This window comes from Myotis lucifugus, unplaced genomic scaffold (assembly GCF_000147115.1).
Source record: "Myotis lucifugus unplaced genomic scaffold, Myoluc2.0 scaffold_1, whole genome shotgun sequence".
In the NCBI taxonomy this organism is placed as follows: Eukaryota; Metazoa; Chordata; class Mammalia; order Chiroptera; family Vespertilionidae; genus Myotis; species Myotis lucifugus.
In genome coordinates this window covers 3301287-3321115 of record NW_005871049.1, presented here as the reverse complement: position 1 = coordinate 3321115, position 19829 = coordinate 3301287, and the positions used below count along the sequence as shown (strand labels likewise).

Genomic DNA, 19829 nt, shown 5'->3' with positions numbered 1-19829 from the left:
AAAGAAAAAAGAATCCAAAAATATGAAGATAGTGTAAGGAGCCTCTGGGACAACTTCAAGTGTACCAACATCCGAATTATGGGGGTGCCAGAAGAAGAGAGAGAGAGCAAGATACTGAAAACATATTTGAAGAAATAATGACAGAAAACTTCCCCTACCTGGTGAAAGAAATAGACTTACAAGTCCAGGAAGCACAGAGAACCCCAAACAAAAGGAATCCAAAGAGGACCACACCAAGACACATCATAATTAAAATGTCAAGAGCAAAAGACAAAGAGAGAATCTTACAAGCAGCAAGAGAAAAACAACAGTCAGTTCCTACAAGGGAGTACCCATATGACTGTCAGCTGATTTCTCAACAGAAACTATGCAGGCCAGAAGGGAGTGGCAAGAAATATTCAAAGTGATGACTACCAAGAACCTACAACCAAAATTACTTTACCCAGCAAAGCTATCATTCAGAATTGAAGGTCAGATAAAGAGCTTCACAGATAAGAAAAAGCTAAAGGAGTTCATCACCACCAAACCAGTATTATATGAAATGCTGAACGGTATCCTTTAAGAAGAGGAAGAAGAAGAAAAAGGTAAAGATAAAAAGTATGCACAACAAATACACATCTATCAACAAGTGAATCTAAAAATCACATGAATAAAAAATCTGATGAACAGAATAAACTGGTGAATATAATAGAATCAGGGGCATAGAAAGGGAATGGACTGACTATTCTCGGGGGGTAGAGGGGTGTGGGGGTGCAGGAAGAGTCTGGACAAAAATTGTTCACCTGTGGATGAGGACAGTGGGGAGGGGTAAGGGCATGGGGTAGGGTGGCAACTGGGTGGAGGGGAGCTATGCGGGGGAGGAGGAACAACTGTAATAATCTGAACAATAAAGATTTAATTTTTAAAAAAGCACTTATTTTTAAAATTGAAAAAAATAACTTTGTATATTGTTTAATTTTCCACTTCAAATATCATACCTAAGAAAAACTCCTGCACTTAAATGCATAAAAGCACATATTTATTTTATTCATATAGGTAGATCTGCCTATAACATTCCATATACACATTATACTTTTGTTTAGACTACATTTTTGCTTCTTTGTTTTCTATGCAGAAAATCTTTGCTGCTTATGAGAACATTTGGCTTCTTTCACTGTCTGAAGGAACACAGGTTTAGGTCACAAATGTGAATGTGAAATATCAACTCATGGAAACTTGGCTGCAGATTACTGTTTTCCTTACTAATTTTGCAAACTATGTAGGCAGTGAAATTAACTATCACCAAAATATACAACTGGAACCGAAGGAAGAGAAGTTTTATAAGGAATTATTCTTAATTGTTTTAATGCTGATTATACACACAACCAAGTTTACTTCAAGGCCATCAGAATAGTTAACATCAGCTTTAGTCTTAGAGTGCATTTTTCTATTCAGCAAATATATAACTCAACTACCCAAACTGTCCTTTACTAAACATTTATCACTCTCAAGAAAAAGCTATGTGAACAATATATAACTGGTGATAAAGTGAGGAGGTTAAACATATAGGAAATACTAGCATTCTCAATGAAGAACATATAAAACAAACTGAAAAGATATATATAATTTAGCTCAGCAAATTATTCTCATTTTGAATAAGCAAATTACAGCTGACATGAAAAGCTGAGGCTTTCCAAATGCATTAATGCAGCTAATCAGAAGAATATGTAAGGCAAGTCTCTTTCCTACTAACTGCTTAATCTATGTTCCAGCACTTGGATACATCAGGAAACAAAACAAAAATCTTTGTTCTTCCGGAGCTTACACTGGAGCAAGAGGAGATGAACAATAATAAACACTGTAAATAAGTGGTCTGTATGGCAATAAATACTATAGAAAAACCCTGAGTAGCATAAAAGGGAATCAGGAAAAAGAGTTGAGGTATCTATGTGTCAGAAAACCGATATGGTGTTTCCAAGAGGTGCAGGATTATAACTGCTTTAGGCAAATGAGATCTGTCTTATGAATATTTCCTACCTCTTATCATTCCTTTTAGTTTTTTGCAACCTGTGTTATAATAGTTATAAAAAATGTCAAACATTTTTGTAGGAAAGGTTTGTTTTTGCCTCTTTGTCACCTATGTCATTGCTGGCACATAACAAGTGTTCAATAAATATTTGGTGAATGACTCAATCCAAGCCAATAAACAAACAGTTCATATGAACAGTGGTCCAAAAATTTAGTTCTGGGGTCAGTAAACTTTTTCTTAAAAGGCCAGATAATAAATATTTTCATCTTATCAGCCCAACAGTCTAAACAGCAATGGGTGTGGCTGTATGCCAATAAAACATTATTTACATAAAAAGACAGAAAACATAGGAGTTTTCCAATCTCCACTTAGTTTATCTAATCGCCTTAAGTCTTGGATTTAATTTTCCTAGAAGTATAAAGGTACGTATATTTACCATATACTTGCTAATACTTTTTCAATTCTAATCAACTCAAGTAAACAAAACAAAACATAGTTACAATAATGACACAAAAACTCCACTTCTCCTTCCCCCTTTCCTCCTCTCCTTTTTTCTCTTCCCTTATCCCTTTCTATTTTTTTTAAAGTGAAGATTGATAAACTATGAAAAAAACTACTACACACTGGCTGCTATATATCATAGTTTTTACGAGTGAGAACACACACAGCACTACTAATATTGCAGTTAACAAGCTAAGTAATGCATTGGCATTATGTAAAATACATATAAAGTGCTTACATTAGACTAGAATCAGTTGGCTATCATGTGTGAATAGCGCAAAAATGCTTGGTACATAGTATGTACCTATCTAATGACTGTCCTTTTTCCAATATTCCCACTGTTCAACTTGCCCTTTTCCCAATGATCCCACTTCCTCCCTACCTAAATTTACATAATCTACACTTAAGTTTAAATTATTATTTTTTAAATAAATTATACAGCAGGACGGACGGACGGACACACACACACACACACACACACACACCCCTTTTATTTTGAAAGGCAAAGCCAATTCCCCTCGTTTCCTTAAGCTGCTCATCCTTCGGTTGGAGGAGAAGCCTCTGAAAGCAGTAGGGCCTGCACTCAGGCAACATTTCAGGTGAGCACCTCCATCTTGTGTCAAAAAAGAGTAACTGCAACACCAAATTTATTGTCAAGTAGAGAACACAGATGATAGAGGCTGGAGAGTATGAGACCTGAGATTCATTTTTCCAAATCTACTCTGATGCATATGCCAGTACAGTTCTGCAGACAAGGTTTAGATCGTTCATGCTTTATGATTATAATACTTCAAACACACCCCTTCAACACACACACACACACACACACACACACACACACACACACACACTAAAATGCCAGGCATAATAATAGCACATTATTAATACTCTCTATCTCTATGCACTTTAAAAATAAATTACTCCTTCTACTAATGACTTTAAAATAATCAATACATGCCTTCAGATTTAGTTCTTGGCTACACTAAGCATTAGTTCCCAAGTACAGGAATCTAGGAGCATTAACAATATAAGGTAAGAAGCTTTTCAAATGTAAAAGGGAATTTAAAAAATTTTTTTAAGGGAACTACCTTTAAATCATCATACAGCTAGACATTTTTGTTTTAACTCAAAATTATTTTCACATTCACTGAAGTTTATTAAAACAGCATATTATAGAAACCAAAATATTATGGGCTGATCAGACATCTGTGAAAGGGGAAAATATGCAGCTCAACAAGTTTTCCTTTTTCAAAGAGTAATAAATTTTCAGTGAAAAATTTAAGTGTTCTTCAACTGTCAACCAAGGTTTTTATTACACAACAATAGCCTTAAGGCTGATTTATGGCTTCCCCCACCCTTTTCTGACAATCAAGTGGTTTAAAAAGTACTTTTTGCACACCTGGATAATATATGCTTGCTTTATAACCTGTTTGAGGAAAGAAACTTTTCAGTAACAAGAAAGATACCTAAAAAAGCTTAAAACAAAACAAAACTCAGAAATGTTTAGTAAATTGCATCCTTTTATGCAGCATTTAGAGTTTCTGCTATGTGTCTCTGCCACAAAAAAAGGGGATTGGCATGGCCAATGTGGCGCAGTTGTTGAGCATTGACCCGTGAACCAGGAGGTCACAGTTTGATTCCAGTCAGGGCATAGGTCCGGATTTCAGGCTCAATCCCCGGTAAGGGGTGTGCAGAAGGCAGCCAAGGATTTTCTCTCATCATTGATATTTCTATCTCTCCCTTTCCCTCCCTTTCTCTGTAATAAATAAAAACCTTTTTAAAAAAAGACTGTAGTACGTAAATGATATATCAGGGATTACCTAGTGTATTTTTGACAGGTACAGAAACTGAGGCACAGAGAGGCTAAATAACTTCAAAGAACACAGTGTTAGAAGAGAGCTAGAATCAGAACCACTACCCTGCATCTATCACTCTGTCTCATTTCCTCCCTTGCCAGTTTCTCATTGTCAATTTCAGGCCTTTCTATCACATTTTGCATGTAACATTCTAGTCACTATTATTTTTAGCATCAGGTGCCAATCTCACTGTCTTCCAGACTCATTTCCCCGATCATGCTGCTTACATCATGCAAAAGCCCCTCTCCAATGTACGCACACTCTGAAAACTCTGCTATCAATGTATATAAGAGACACATAGAAAATGGCAGAAACAGGATCCCACAGTTGACAAATTAGAAAGATCTATCAAGGCTAATAAAATGAATTTCGTAAGAATTAATTTTCTATTCCCAAGGCCTGAAGCCCTTGCAGCTGCTGCCATGGATGCTATTGGGAAACCATCTGAACTAAAGGAAAATAAATCTTTGGGACGCATATGAAAAGTAGCAGAAGCTAGGAGGTTCTAAACATGAAGGAAAACCTCTAAATGTGATCGACGTGGTTCTACTTCTAAAGACTTAAATTAATAGCACAAATCCAAGGCAGGGGAGTTATGGCTTAGCAGAAAACTGAGGAAAGATTTAGACTTCTTAGTTTTGTTTCTGTTTTGTTCTTGGTGACTTTGAATTCAATAGCAGCCTATAGTGTGATGCAGCTGGCAAATAAACTAACACAATCCTGGAATGCATTAGCAGAAGCACAGCATTGAGATTAAAGACATGATGTGCCTCACTAAACTCTCTGCTAGTCAGACCATAACCTCTCATGGTACACATTTGTGGATGCCACATTGTTAGAGAAAGAAACAAAGGGACAATAGTTCATGGGGGAAAAAAAAGATTAAGAATGCTAATAATGGAATAAGAGTATCACATGGAGCTAAATATGACATCAGGCCTAAAGAAGAAAAAACTGGTGGGAAAGGTAGAATGTAAAGATAAGACACATAAACAGTTTTCAAAAATAAGGAAGAACCATATAGAAGAGGGATTAAAAACTGTTTTTTATAGTATGTTGGAATAAAATCAGGCTGTTGTGTAGAAGCTGTAGGGAGACAAACAGCTGCTGTTTCAGTAGAATAAAGAACTTCCTAATAGTCTGAGAGACAGATGAAGTGGTCTATTTTATGGTTAATAGGTTCCCCATCAGTGTGGGTGAATAAGCAAAGGATGGAGAAATGATGGGTAGGAACTGTATAATGGGGTCAAGGCATCAGAAGGGTAACTAGACTATCGAGCCTTCCAAGTTCTCTCCAGTCTTGAAAAAAAGTAGTTTCAGAACTTGGTTACCAAAGGCAATATGCCTTATATTTTGTTATTGTTCTTTCTCTAAAAGAAGACTAAATTATGCATATTGACACCATCAAATATTATTTATCAAACAAATATATTTAAATACAAAATTTAACTTCTTAAAATTTAAATATCTAAGCCTGAAAATCTCAATGATGACAAATACTAAAAAGGGCATTCGACCTACAAGTACATAAAAACAAAAACCAATGCAACTTTAATATTCAGGTGCATCTTTGAATTCAATAGCAGCCTATAGTGTGATGCAGCTGGCAAATAAACTAACACAATCCTGGAATGCATTAGCAGAAGCACAGCACTGAGATTAAAGGCATGATGTGCCTCACTAAACTCTCTGCTAGTCAGACCATAACCTATCATGATATACATTTGTGGATGCCACATTGTTAGAGAAAGAAACAAACGGACAATAGTTCGGGGGGGGGGGGGGGGAATATATATATATATATATATATATATATATATATATATATATAAAATATATATGAATATTTATATTATTCATATAATAAAAAAAACTGCATTTCTAGATTTATAGACCTTGGTGAGCCATTCTGTTGGAAAGAATAATTATTTAGTCCTATAAAATATATCTTCAAATATTAAATATTAAAAGAACTTTCAAGAAAAGATAAAATACTTGAAAGAACAATAAGTTAATGTAGTCTTCCTACTAATGTGGGTGTATTTTTGTCCGAGCATTATATTATTGACTCATATAATTTATTTTCAGAAAAGTTAAGCAATAATTATATTTAAACAATTGTTAGAAACTTTGTAGCACATGTACAAACAATACACATCAGAGACTTTACTAAACTTCTAAAAGCTTACAAGGACAGGGCCAATGGTCAGTAAGCTTTTTCTATAAAGGTCCAAATGGTGAATAATTTAGGCTTTACAGGCCACAAGTCTCCACTGTATCTATTCTACTAGAGCAGTGTGAATGCAATCATAGGCGTTAACATATCAGTGTGGTTATATTCCAACAGAGCTTATTTATAGGGATTAAAATGTGAATTTCTTATCATTTCACATGTCACAAAATACTGTTCTTCTTTTGAATTTCTTCAACCATTTAAATATGTAAAAACCACTCTTAGATTATGGGGTATACAAAAACAGGTGGTGAGCTGGATTTGGCCCACAGACCAGTTTGCTGACCCCTGGGATATACAGTCTTTATCTTATCAACATTGAAATAAGACAGGACCCATAGATGCATACAACCTTTGATTCACTTCCCTCCTATCTCCTAAACTCCCTCCCCAAACCTACAATCATTCTAGCTGCTGCCATAGAAGATACAGTAAAACTACTTCAGAGAGAACTCTAAAATGATGGTAAAGCTGAAATTGGAAGATGACCTTGGAGGCAGCCTCCTAGGTCTGACCACACTACAGCTCACCACCTAACCTCCGAAGACTATCCATGTCATTTTGATTGCCTTAAATACTTACAGGAAATAAAAAATTTATCATTCATTTACACTTCTTATATCTGTTAGGGCAAGCAGCTTGTTTATCAGTTCTGATTTAGTTGAGAAAGGCAATGTTAGACAGGACTTGTAACTTATAACTAGGAAGGGTAAAGGGAAAAATTGTCCACAAACATATTTGTAACCTTCTTTCTGAAGGAATTTTTGGAATGCAATTCATTTGAAAATTGGAGCTACATATATTTAGCTTCTCATTTGCTGACATTCTAAATATGCTAATTAACTTTTTCCATGTTACAAAGATATCCATAAAACCAACTTTTAATTTGCAATATTTAAGAAATAAAAATATTTATATTTATTTTCATATTGAACTCATCAAGCACATTTCTTCTTTCAGAAAAACTGAAAGGAAAATTAATGCCAGTTTATTACTTCCATGACTTAAACATATTAAGTTAGCAAATAATTCTGAACCCTGAATTATTCAAGACTTCTACATAACTTCCAAAATTTTCCTCAATTGAGCAACTGTTTCCATAGATAGCTTAGAGCAGTGGTTCTCAACCTTCCTAATGCTGCAACCCTTTAATACAGTTCCTCATGTTGTGGTGACCTCCAACCATAAAATTATTTTCGTTGCTACTTCATAACTATAATTTTGCTACTGTTATGAATGGTAATATAAATATCTGATATGCAGGATGTATTTTTATTGTTACAAATTGAACATAATTAAAGCATAGTGATTAATCACAAAAACAGTATATAATTATATATGTGTTTTCCGATGGTCTTAGGCGACCCCTGTGAAAGGGTCATTCGACCCCCAAAGGGGTCGCGACCCACAGGTTAAGAACCGCTGGCTTAGAGCATGATATTTAAAATTCTACAAATTTACTAATATGAGAAAACTAGGTTTATAAATTAGGGATAATACTTTTACAATAATAATCATTGAGAGCCTATTACATACTAGGCATAAGTACTAAAAGTGACCAAAGGGCCTAAATTTAAAAATATTAATGAAATTAAACTATTTGAGGCTGTTTAACACCTAGAAAAGATGACATGAACATTTTTTCTTAATATTCAACACAAATGCATGAAATGTCATGGATTGGAAATTATACTCTTCTACAGGGGCCAACATAGTAACAGCCTAACATAGAACAATATAAACTCCTAGAGTTTGGACACTTAACTATTATTTCAGCATCAATAATAATTTAGTTGTTTGCTGTTCTAAAGTCTCCTGATGCTGAGGAAATCCAGACCATCATCAATCTAAAGACAATGTGTCTACTTGACATCACACAATCTCATTAATCTTCATCTGCCCTTCAATTCCTGTCATTCTCATGCAAAATGGACACTTGAGGCTGCAACTTCTCTTCACTCATCTGTAAACTGGAGGAGGGGGTGGAAGGGTAAGAGGTCTGCAGAGACTTTAAGATACCACCAGAGACCACAGCACAGCTAATGGGTTTGACATGTAATTGCGACATAACAGGAAGCAGAATAATGTGATTCTTGTGCTGTGTCTCACTTCCTTTGCTGAATCACCATATTTCCCAAGAAACTCTAACTTTAGTTTCCCCAGACTACATGAAACTGAAATATTGTCCAAAAAAGACACTAACTATGCACAACATATGGGTCACATGATGGTATCAATTTCATTCCTCTGACAGTCCAGGAATTCTCCGTTTTAATATACTAACTTAAGAGGTTATGACATAGCGGTTATGGGCTAACAGGCAACAGAATTATAAAGTATGCTAGCTAATTTACAAGCCCAAACACCTTAATTAAATGTAGCCAAAGTTAGGATTAAATGTATTATTTCTTTGACACTAGATTGGCCCTTTTCCCCCCCTTTCCAATTTTAGGCTAAAAACAAAATCTCTACCTTTCAGCATCAGCCCATGACATTTAATTTAATTCTTCTGTTGCCTGTTCTCTTCCTACTACAGTTTCCTCCAGACAATACAGGTGGTGAAAACTATGTCTATTCACTAGTTTAACAGGAAATTGTTTTGTTGTTGTTGTTCTTTTTAAAAATTGTCTCTAAGACTGTTTTCTTTCTACTAGCACATTCAGGGCACATTTTGGACACCATGTTCTAATCACACATGTGCTGAATCTTTTCTCTTATAGTACTACTAGAGGCCCAGTGCACGAAATTCAGCCCAGCCTGCACCCTCTCCAATCTGGGACCCCTCGGGGGATGTCCGACTGCCGGTTTAGGCCCAATCCCACAGTCAGACATCCCTCTCACAATCCGGACTGCTGGCTCCCAACCGCTTGCCTGCCTGCCTGCCTGCCTGATTGCCCCTAACTGCTTCAGCCTGCCAGACTGACCACCCCCTAACTACTCCCCTGCCAGCCTGATCAACGCATAACTGCTCCCCTGCTGGCCCAATAGCCCCCAACTGCCCTCCCCTGCAGGCCTGGTCACCTCTAACTGCCCTCCTCTGCAGGCCATCTGTGGCGGCCATCTTGTGACCACATGGGGGCGGCCAACTTGTGCGAGAGTGTGATGGTCAATTTGCATATCACTGCTTTGTTATATAGGATTACATAATATAGAAATAGTCTATAATAGTTCTTCAAAGGAAAAAAAATCTGGAAAGGAAGCAGACTTTTGACATACTCTATATCATCTAAGTAGTATCAAAAGTGCACTTAAGAAAAAAAGCCATATTCCACACAAATATGAAATTGTACCTGAAATAGAAAAGGATTAAAATATTTTTACAGCCCTGACCGGTTTGGCTCAGTGGATATAGCGTCAGCCTTCGGACTGAAGGGTCCCGGGTTCAATTCCAGTCAAGGGCATGTACCTTGGTTGTGGGCACATCCCCATTGTGGGGTACAGGAGGCAGCTGATTGATGTTTCTCTCTCATTGATGTTTCTAACTCTCTATCCCTCTCCCTTCCTCTCTGTAAAAAATCAATAAAATATATTTAAAAAAATATATTTTTACAAAAATCTCTAATTATTTAAAGTAGTTACTTTGTACAAGTACAGAATAGATACAGAATCTTTAAGCCATGTTTCAATGAACTACATTCAAAGCTGCACTTAAAAGCATAGCATATCTTTTGATGAACTTAAAGATACTTTTTCCCATTTACTAATTTTATGTTTTCCTGCCAGTAATTTTATTTTCATCTATTACAAAGTAAACATTATAATTTTTCAAAAATTTAAATATTTAATTAAAGATCTTTAGCTTTCCCCTGAAAATAAGTCTGTATCTATTTAGCAAATGCTTTCAACATCTTAGTTTAAATGTGCTCATCCAAAATTAACTGGTTAAAAAAACATGGACTTCCAATTTTTAGAAACTAATCAAAGTATGCCCTGCCTGTGTGGCTTGGTTGGTTGGAACATCATCCCATCACCAAAAGGTTGCAGGTTCCATTCCCGGTCAGGGCATATACCTAGGTTGCAGGTTCAATCCCCGGTCGGGATGTGTACAGGAAGCAACCGAAGAATGTTTCTCTCTCTCTCTAATAAATAAACATATATTTGGGTGAGGATTAATTTAAAAAACTAATCAAAGTATGTACGTATGTGTGTATATATATAATGTGATTATATGTATACATATAGACAAAGTCATACACACAAGTACACATACATATATGTTTGCAGTTTTCTTTGAAGCCTCTTGAAGCAAAGGTTATTAAATCAAGAAATGTTAGCAGTATGTGTAAAAATACTGGCTCTTAAAACATTTATTTTGGACAGTTAGAGGTGTTTTTAGAACTGAGGTACTAAAGGTAACATTTTATAAAGGATCAAAAATATGACTAGAATTTGGGTAAGATATTTCCCAAACTTTAATTTCAATTTCTCAAACTCTGTGATGTTGAAGACTGTCACTTATGAGTTGCTACTAATGAAACACCACCTACTACCTGTCGCTAATATTATTAGCAGGTAAGAAACACAAACACAATGCAAAAAATCTAAAATGTAAAAAAGAAGATCCACTTCCATCCCTTCAATCTCACACTTTGGAGAAAAGTTCTGCCCAAAATCTGGTTAAGCATTTTCTCCAAGAGATCCAAGGTATCTACAGACTACGATATCCTAAAGAGAATGGAAGTCATCTACTTTGGGGGTTTTGACTTCTTCTAAGATGAGCCTGAAGAAAGGCCCCAAACCTTAGAGTGGCCCAAGAATAATTTCTCATCTCTAGGTTTGTCTTAAAAATTTCTCCAAGGTCTTTTGTACCAAGTGTAGGTAAAATTTAGGATAAATTTTACTGAAAAAACACACAGTTGGTGTTCAATTTAGCTCTTACAGAGAGAAATATAAGCAAAACATTATAAATCAACAATTCCGCTGTCTTAAAGAACAGATTTACAAAGTATTACACATATGAAGAACATGAAAAAAATGTATCCTTTCAAAAAGGAATTTTGATTATTTTATCTTTTCTATTTTAAGAGAGATCACATGTATAATTTGAAGACGTATAAGGCAAGGCAGATAAATGCCGCATCTGAAATGACAGCAGATTCCACAGAACAAGGACAATTCAAAGGAGCTAGTTTGTCACCAGTCATATAACAGGTAAGGATAAGTTGGTCTCTGAGAGTTAAAATTTGCTCTTAGTGCCTAGAAGAGAAATTAGGTAGTGGAGGGATGGGGGTGGGGGGAGAAGCAGAAGAGCACTGTGGTAGGAAGAATTCTAGTACAGCCAGCCACAACCCCCTGGTGGACCCACCTTCTCCCAGTCACTCAAACACTAATCTAGGTGCTACTGTGAAGGGCTTTTTCAAATATAATTAAGGTCCTGAATCAGTTGACTTGGAGGTGGAGAGATTTTCCTTTGGGGGGCAGAGGAGAAACGGGGACTAACCTGACCAGGTGAGACTTTAAAACAGGTGGCTTTTCCTGGCAATGGAAATTTAAACCATGAGAGGTATAAGATATGGATTTCCCCCACTGCTTTCTTTGAAGATGGGAAGGGGATACATGGGTGGTCTCCAGGAGCTGAGAGTGGCTCCCAGCTGACCCAGTAAATAAATTCAGTCCCTAGACCTTCAATCACACAACCATGTGCATTTAGAAGAAGAGTACCAACTCCTGACGAGAATGTACTAGTAGTCCAGCCAACACCTAGTTTTTGGCCTGTAGTGATTCCCTGAGCAGACAGCTCCGTCATGCCATGCCCAGATTTTGACCTACCTACAGATACCCTAATACATGGGTGGTGTGGGAAGCTGCTAAATTTGAGGTGACTTGTTATACAGCAAGAGAACTAACACAAGCACCAACTGGGCTGAGTCATATAACTTTAGAGGAACCCAGAGAAGCTTATTTAGAACTTAACATCCTACTTCAAGAAATGTATCTAACACTGAGGACATACAATATTAAGGAACCAAAGAAAACCGCTATTAGATTAGGCATTACAGAGAAGGAAACCCAATAAATTTTAGAACTCATCAGCCATGAAGTCACCAGGAGACAAATATAAAAACATAATGTAGTCTTAACAGGAAAACGATGATTTTTCTGGAATTAGCGCCTTTATTTGTGAAATCAAAATGTAGGACTAGGTCATCTTTATGGGCTCTTTCAACACTTTCTATAACCCTTGGCCACATACAGTCCTACCTTTTTATAGGCATCAGAGAAGGCTGGCACTGACCCAGATCCCACAAATGCTCAGAACTCACCTGGCTTCTTATAAAACACTGCATCAGAAAAAGAATGACTTATTCAGGTCTAAAGCTTTCTTACCTGTAGCGACTAAAGGGTCACATAGCAAAATACCTAAGTAAACGAAAGCAAGGCTTTCTTTCCACATAAAAGCTCCTTTTATATCTTCAAAAGGATCATTTTTTAAACCTCATTTTTATAACTGAAAGTCTGTGTACACGTGCACAGGATGGGAGGAGCTCATAAAGTCATGTTAACAAAAAAGGAGAAATTGGTTCAAGCTCTAGGAGTAAATTATTACCCTAAATTTAAATCCTTGTTGAGAAATTATACATTTAGTATACGTTAGTCACTTAAAATTTAGTTGGCTCTACATTAAACTATGGCCTGGAGGGAAGGGATAGCAATAGCTTGAAAGGGTTAATTTTGCACCCATATAGCTTATTTAACACTAAAGGCTAAGCAATGGATTTATTACAGAAGTAAAATCCATTGTCATTTTTATTCTAATTATTTTGAAATCAGTGGTTAGGCCAGGACTTCAGGAAAGTTGTTAATAATAACTTGAGTCTAGTACTAAATAGCCAGAAATTTATCTTTTTTTAAAAATATATTTTATTTATTTTTTACAGAGAGGAAGGGAGAGGGATAGAGAGTTAGAAACATCGATGAGAGAGAAACATTGATCAGCTGCCTCCTGCACACCTCCTACTGAGGATGTGCCCGCAACCAAGGTACATGCCTTTGACTGGAATCAAACCTTGGATCTCTCGGTCCGCAGGCCGACGCTCTATCCACTGAGCCAAACCGGTCAGGGCAAGAAATTTATCTTAATATGACTGGAAATGTTAAAAACTTCTCAAAAACCATCAGATGAAATAAACAAGAGAATCACAGAACTTTAATTCCCTAGGGAAATATACTGAAAGTTTGCTGTAACCATGGGGTAGGGGAAATTCAAAGGGTTTCATTAATACAAAAACCATAAACAATAATAACATAAACTTTTCTCTGTTCTCTTCATTTCCTTTAGTTTAAAAGCTTTCAGCCAACTGGTATCATGTTGACCTACGAACCAGATGGAGGTTCCATCCCCGATCACGGCACATGCCCAGGTTGCGGGAATGGATCCCCAGTGGGGAGCATGCAGGAGGCAGCCAATCAATGATTCTCTCTTATCACTGATGTTTTTATCTCTCTCTCCTCTCTCTTGCTCTCTGAAATCAATTTTTAAAATATTTTTTAAAAAGCTTTTAGTATTCTCTAAATGAAAAACTGATTAGGAAGTAATTTGACATAAAAAACAATCAAATGATCCAGTTCTTGAATTTACAACACCCACACGGCCTTCTTTCTTACCTTGTCTATCCTATCTGGGCGGTTAGTAGCTGCCAAAACAGTCACATCCTTTAACTGTTCAATGCCATCCATTTCCGTAAGGAGCTGAGCCAAAACACGGTCAGCTACATTCCCAGCACCTGAAGAACTGACATTTAAAAACAGTTTTAAAAATCTGTTTACCGATCTCCAAATACTCCATTATTTTAAAAATATTGTATATTCTCTAACAAAAAAAAAAGTTTCAAAATATAAAATGCATACTTTAGAATTCATTACTCATTGAATTATCATATCCCAAAACTAACTCTATTCAAATCATTTCTTTTCCTCCATCATCAACCGTATTCTTTTTCTCTCCAATAATGACATGCTAGACAACTGTCAAATATAAAAGATCTGGGAAGAAAGATTTGCTTATTTAAAAATAAGTGGATAGGGGATATCTGTAATACTTTCAACAATAAAGATAATTTTTTTTAAAAAAGAGAAAGAAGTGGATATATATGAGAAATATTAAGGCGATACAATCAATAAGGCTGGTAAACAAAAGTCTCCATGGAGTCACTGGGGGAAAAGAACTTTAACTGTAAACATGTTGGGTTTGCAGTGCCTGTGGGACATCTTGAGAGTTAGACATAAAAGAAAGCAGTCTGATGTAGAAATATATCTCTTGAAGTCTTGCCATAGAGATGGTACCTGGAAAGATGGAATTAGAAAAGATCACCCAGGAAGTATATAGTGATTAAAAATAAATGAATAACAGCCCTAGCTGGTTTGGCTCAGTGGATAGAGCGTCGGCCTGCGAACTGAAAGGTCCCAGATTCGATTCTGGTCAAGGGCACATGCCCAGGTTGCGGGCTCAATCCCCAGTAGGGGGATTGCAGGAGGCAGCTGATCCATGATTCTCTCTCATCAATGTTTCTATCTCTCTCTCCCTCTTCCTTCCTCTTTGAGATCAATAAAAATATATTTTAAAAAATTTTTAAATCAATTTAAAAAATAAATAAATTAATAACAAACAGAATACTAACACCAGTATTTTAGAAGGGATGTGTATTAGTTAGCTCAGGCTGCCATAACAAAACACCACAGACTAGAGGCTTAAACAACAGATATTCATTTTCTCATGGTTTTGGAGGCTGGAAGTCCAAGATCAGTGTGCCAGAATGGTTGAGTTCTGGTGAGGGCTCTCTTCCTGGCTTATAGATGGCCGCCTTCTTGCTGTGTCCTCACATGGCAGAGAGAAATAGAAAGCAAGGTCTCTGGTGTTTCTTCTTAAAGGACATTAATCCCCCCATGAGGGCCACACCCACATGACCTCATGTAAACCTAATTATATCCCAAAGGCCTATGATCTAGAATTTTTTTGAAAAAGCATTGCTTAGTAAGTACTTCATTAATTCTTTTCGGAGCTCTTTGACAGGTGAATATATTCCAAACCTTACAAAGGCTTCTTTAGAATGAAGATGATGATGCTTCTATGCACATAAACGCAGGCCACAAAATTCCCCAAGACAGTCCCAGTGTTTAATTTTTTTAAAATAATACTAAAACATGGTGAGCTCAGATTCTGAGAACAACCAACTTAGTGAATCCAATCTATAGGTTCTCTGCACCATCACTGCCTTATTTGAAAAATGAATGTGTGGTGCTTCTTTGGAAGACATTGCTCTAGAAAGCTGAGATAAGAGGATAAAGATATTACTGTCCCCTTACGGACTTCATAATCATTGGCATGTATAAATGAGGAAGTTATATTAGATATTATATAAATCCTTCTAGATTCAGAATTCTATGGTTCTGTGATGGTATTAGGTAGCACCTAAGTAAAGATATTTAATTCATTATTTTTTATAAAAATACCGGTATTCAGAAACTCATTACTGATACCCTCCAATAGGACACTTCTAAACAGAAAGTGGTGAACTCATACTTGTCCAATTTGCTATTTGTTGTAGGAGGAAAAAGTGGCTGTAAATAATGTGGAAGATGAGGTGAAGAGAATTCTTTGGATTCCCATTACCCATGCTGCCTTGCCCTTTATTTCCACAAATCATTGAGAGCTAGCCAGAGAATAGCACAGTGAAAATGTTTTATGGGCTGAGAAATATTCTTGGCTGAATTTCAAAGCTGCAGTAGGAAACAAAACCCATAAAACTGACATCCTAGGAAATCAACTCCCAGAAAAAGTTTTAAAACAAATGTGTAATCACTAACATAATGAAATGATTTTATAAAACTTTATTATCTGCTATAGATAGGCAACATGACAATGGGGGGGAAATGTTCAGCTGTAGAAAATTGAAGCTAGACTTTCCCAAAACATTAACTCTCTTTTCCCATAAGAGGTCAAGACATTTTTCTAAATTATTCAGATTCAAAAGTCATATGGTGCCATGGACCAAAGGGACTTTATATCTTAGAACAGGCCAGCAAACTATAGCCACAGACTAAATCTGGCCAGCCGACTGTTTTCCTATTTGATCACATACTCACTAGAGCCTCTTGCACTACAGTAGCAAAGAATGAACAGTTTCAGTAGAGAATGTATGCCCCCCGCCAAAGCCAAAAATCTGTACTAACAGAAATATCACTGCTATGTAGTAATTAGTACACTGATTTTTATTTTTCAATACTCTATACTTCACAAAAATTATATATTCATTTCCTTTCCAACTCTTCCAATAAAATAAAATGCCCTATCATCTATTCATATGATTTCTAAATTATAGACAACATCTCAATTATCCAATTTAGAATTTTCAATGTTTATTTAGTATACATTTCAAAATGTCATAAACAGTTCCAAATGGTGGGCATCTTAATATGTTTCTTAAAATCTTGCTCTCTTACCCTAACCGGTTTGGCTCAGTGGATAGAGCGTCGGCCTGCGGACTGAGGGGTCCCAGGTTCGATTCCGGTCAGGGGCATGTGCCTTGGTTGCGGGCACAGCCCCAGTAGGAGGTGTGCAGGAGGCAGCTGATCGATGTTTCTCTCTCATCGATGTTTCTGACTCTCTATCCCTCTCCCTTCCTCTCTGTAAAAAATCAATAAAATATATTTTTAAAAAAAAAGTTACACCCTTTCCATTTCTTCTTTTGCTGTTTTCTTCAGCATTTCTGTTTAATATTAAAAGTTTACTAATTTGAAAACTATGCATACCAGAAAACAGGCACTGAATTTAGAAACTTGAAAGAAATATACAAAATAATAATGTTTAGAATTTTTAATAAGTGGTTTTTGTTAGAGTTTGTTAAGCATAGCAATGTTCTTTATATAATTAGGTAATATTTATCCAGGTATAAATACACCCAAATCCTGATAGTAAGAAGATGTTCAAAGGGCACTAAATCAGAAGACATGAGCTCTAGTCTTGTCCAGGCCACAAAGAAGTTATGTGCCTTTCTCTTAAATTTTAGGGGCTTTTGTTCCTTCTGAAGAATAAAAACTTGAACTAGATGACTTCTAAGAAATTTTCCAGCTATAAAATTTTATGATTTTATGAAAATTTTAAAACCACCATAAAAATCACATTAAAACAATTCAGAATCCTCCTTGAAAAGTATCATTTAGAGAAACAATGCCTACAAAAATTTCTTCCACGGCGCTTAGTGTCATGCATTCACCTGAAATTTGAATATGCTGCAAAAGAGGCCACCCCATTTCCTGACCATTATTTTAAAACCCAGAGCTCTTCTCAGAATGCTGCTAAGCCTGGAATCCTCATTTACAAGGAAAGCTAGTTCAGAACTCCTTACTGTTTTCCCCAACCTCTCCAAGTGGAAACCCATTCTGGACTATTAAGTGCAGAAACAGCCATACAAGACAACAGTCATTGATACCACAGATTCTCCAATACCTCCCAAAAGATACTATTTAGTCTGTCAGTTTTTAACTGAAAACTTAATCCTTTCCATTTTTTCATATAATCATCTCTTTTACATTCTAGTCATAAAACAATACCCCAAATGGTTTTTTATATAATAGCATTAGTTTTATAAAATAGAAGAGATCTTCTCTTTCACACAAATAACAATACTTTCTTCTATTTCTAAAACACAAACATTTTTCATATTTAAAATTTTTGAAATCAAGATGTCTCCTGGAGTTGGTATTTCTCAGCACCATTTCATAGTTTAAAACTGCACTTTTCTTCAGTAATGGTACATAAAATAATAACCTGTCTTTCAACCAATGGCATCTTAGATTAACTAAATGTCATAGTACCTGACACCTCCAGAATACTTTTTCTCATTTCCAAAATGCTTCAGTTTCCTCCACTAGAATATAAATTCTGTTGGGCAGGATACATTTTTATCTCTAGCACTATATTTCTATCTATATGAAATTATTATTATTAAAAAATCTATGCAGAAATTATAAGAAACACTAAAGGTTTTAAGCAGTTACAAAATCACAGGTACCATGGGAAACACTTTACATGTATTTAATTCCAACAACCTGGAATTTGTTACTATTAACTCCAATTTGCAAATGAAGAAACTGTGGCTTAGAGAGGTTAAGAAAATTGCCTAAGGTCCTATTCATTGTTTTATCCCCAACATCAAGCTTGCTGCTGAAATAGCATTCAATAAATATTTACTGAATGGGTGAATGCATGTGTGCTTGAAAGGAGTCTAACAACAGCCCAGTTAGATGAACAGGGTCATTACTAATGTAAGTCACTGAGAAAATGCACACTAAATACAAGCTTGAAAGGTAAGTTAGTTAACTACTTAGACCTGGAGTCCTGGAATCTGTGGTGCGGTAGTCAACTCAAAAAGTGGCTCAGAGTATCTGCTCTGGAGTGGAAATATCTGAATTCAAATCCCAGATCTGCTACTAGTGACACATGACCGAGTAAGGTATTTACATATCTAAATGTCTAAGCTGTCTCACCTGCAGAATGGAGGTGGGACTAGGACCTACACCTCCTGGGGTTTTTATGATGATCTACTTATATAAAAACCCTGGGTGTAACATCATGTCACGACCAACCGGAAGGAAGTCAGTCCTGCAGGGGTCGTCTTGGAAAGGGCTGCGCCCTCCCCCAGCGGTTTCCCAGAGGGCAAGGTTTTAGGCAGGAACCCGCCCTCAGAGCAGAGCATGGAAGTACTGAGTCCGGCCTTCAAACCAGACCCTGACAGTAGCGAGGAGGCAGCCCCATTCCTCACAGAATCTGCTGTTGGATAGCTTGCTGTCAGAGGCCTGCCAGCCAGGAACCCCATTCACCTACACCCCGGACCCTGACAGGAGGGAGGAGGGAGCCCCATTCCTCACAGAATCGACAGGTGGCCAGCTTGCTGTCAGGGGCCTGCCAGCTAGGAATCCTATTCACCTGCATATCTGTATAAAGTTTTAATACATTATATTAGAGGTCGCGGGTGTAATGTTTTACCCACAGCGTCTACAGGAATTGCTGCAAATTTACTTCTCGGTGGAAGCACCTTTCATTCCCAATATAAATTACCGATTCCATTAAATGAAACTTCAATTTCTAGACTCCATATAAAGAGTGAAGTTGCTAAAACTATTAAAAAGGCCCAACTTCTCATTATTGATGAATGCACCATGGCATCCAGTCATGCTATAAACGCCATAGACAGATTACTAAGAGAAATTATGAGTCTGAATGTTGTATTTG

At 36.5% G+C, this 19829-nt stretch overlaps 1 protein-coding gene across 1 annotated transcript in view; it reads right to left on the bottom strand.

Moving 5' to 3' along the window:
* Nucleotides 1-19829, bottom strand: part of SPATA5 (spermatogenesis associated 5) — a 228305-nt gene that overhangs the window by 137702 nt on the left and 70774 nt on the right. Inside the window, exon 14 of the mRNA XM_014457229.2 lies at nucleotides 14204-14330. Within this exon, the coding sequence (XP_014312715.1) occupies nucleotides 14204-14330 (127 nt within the window). The remainder of the gene's footprint in view (nucleotides 1-14203; nucleotides 14331-19829) is intronic.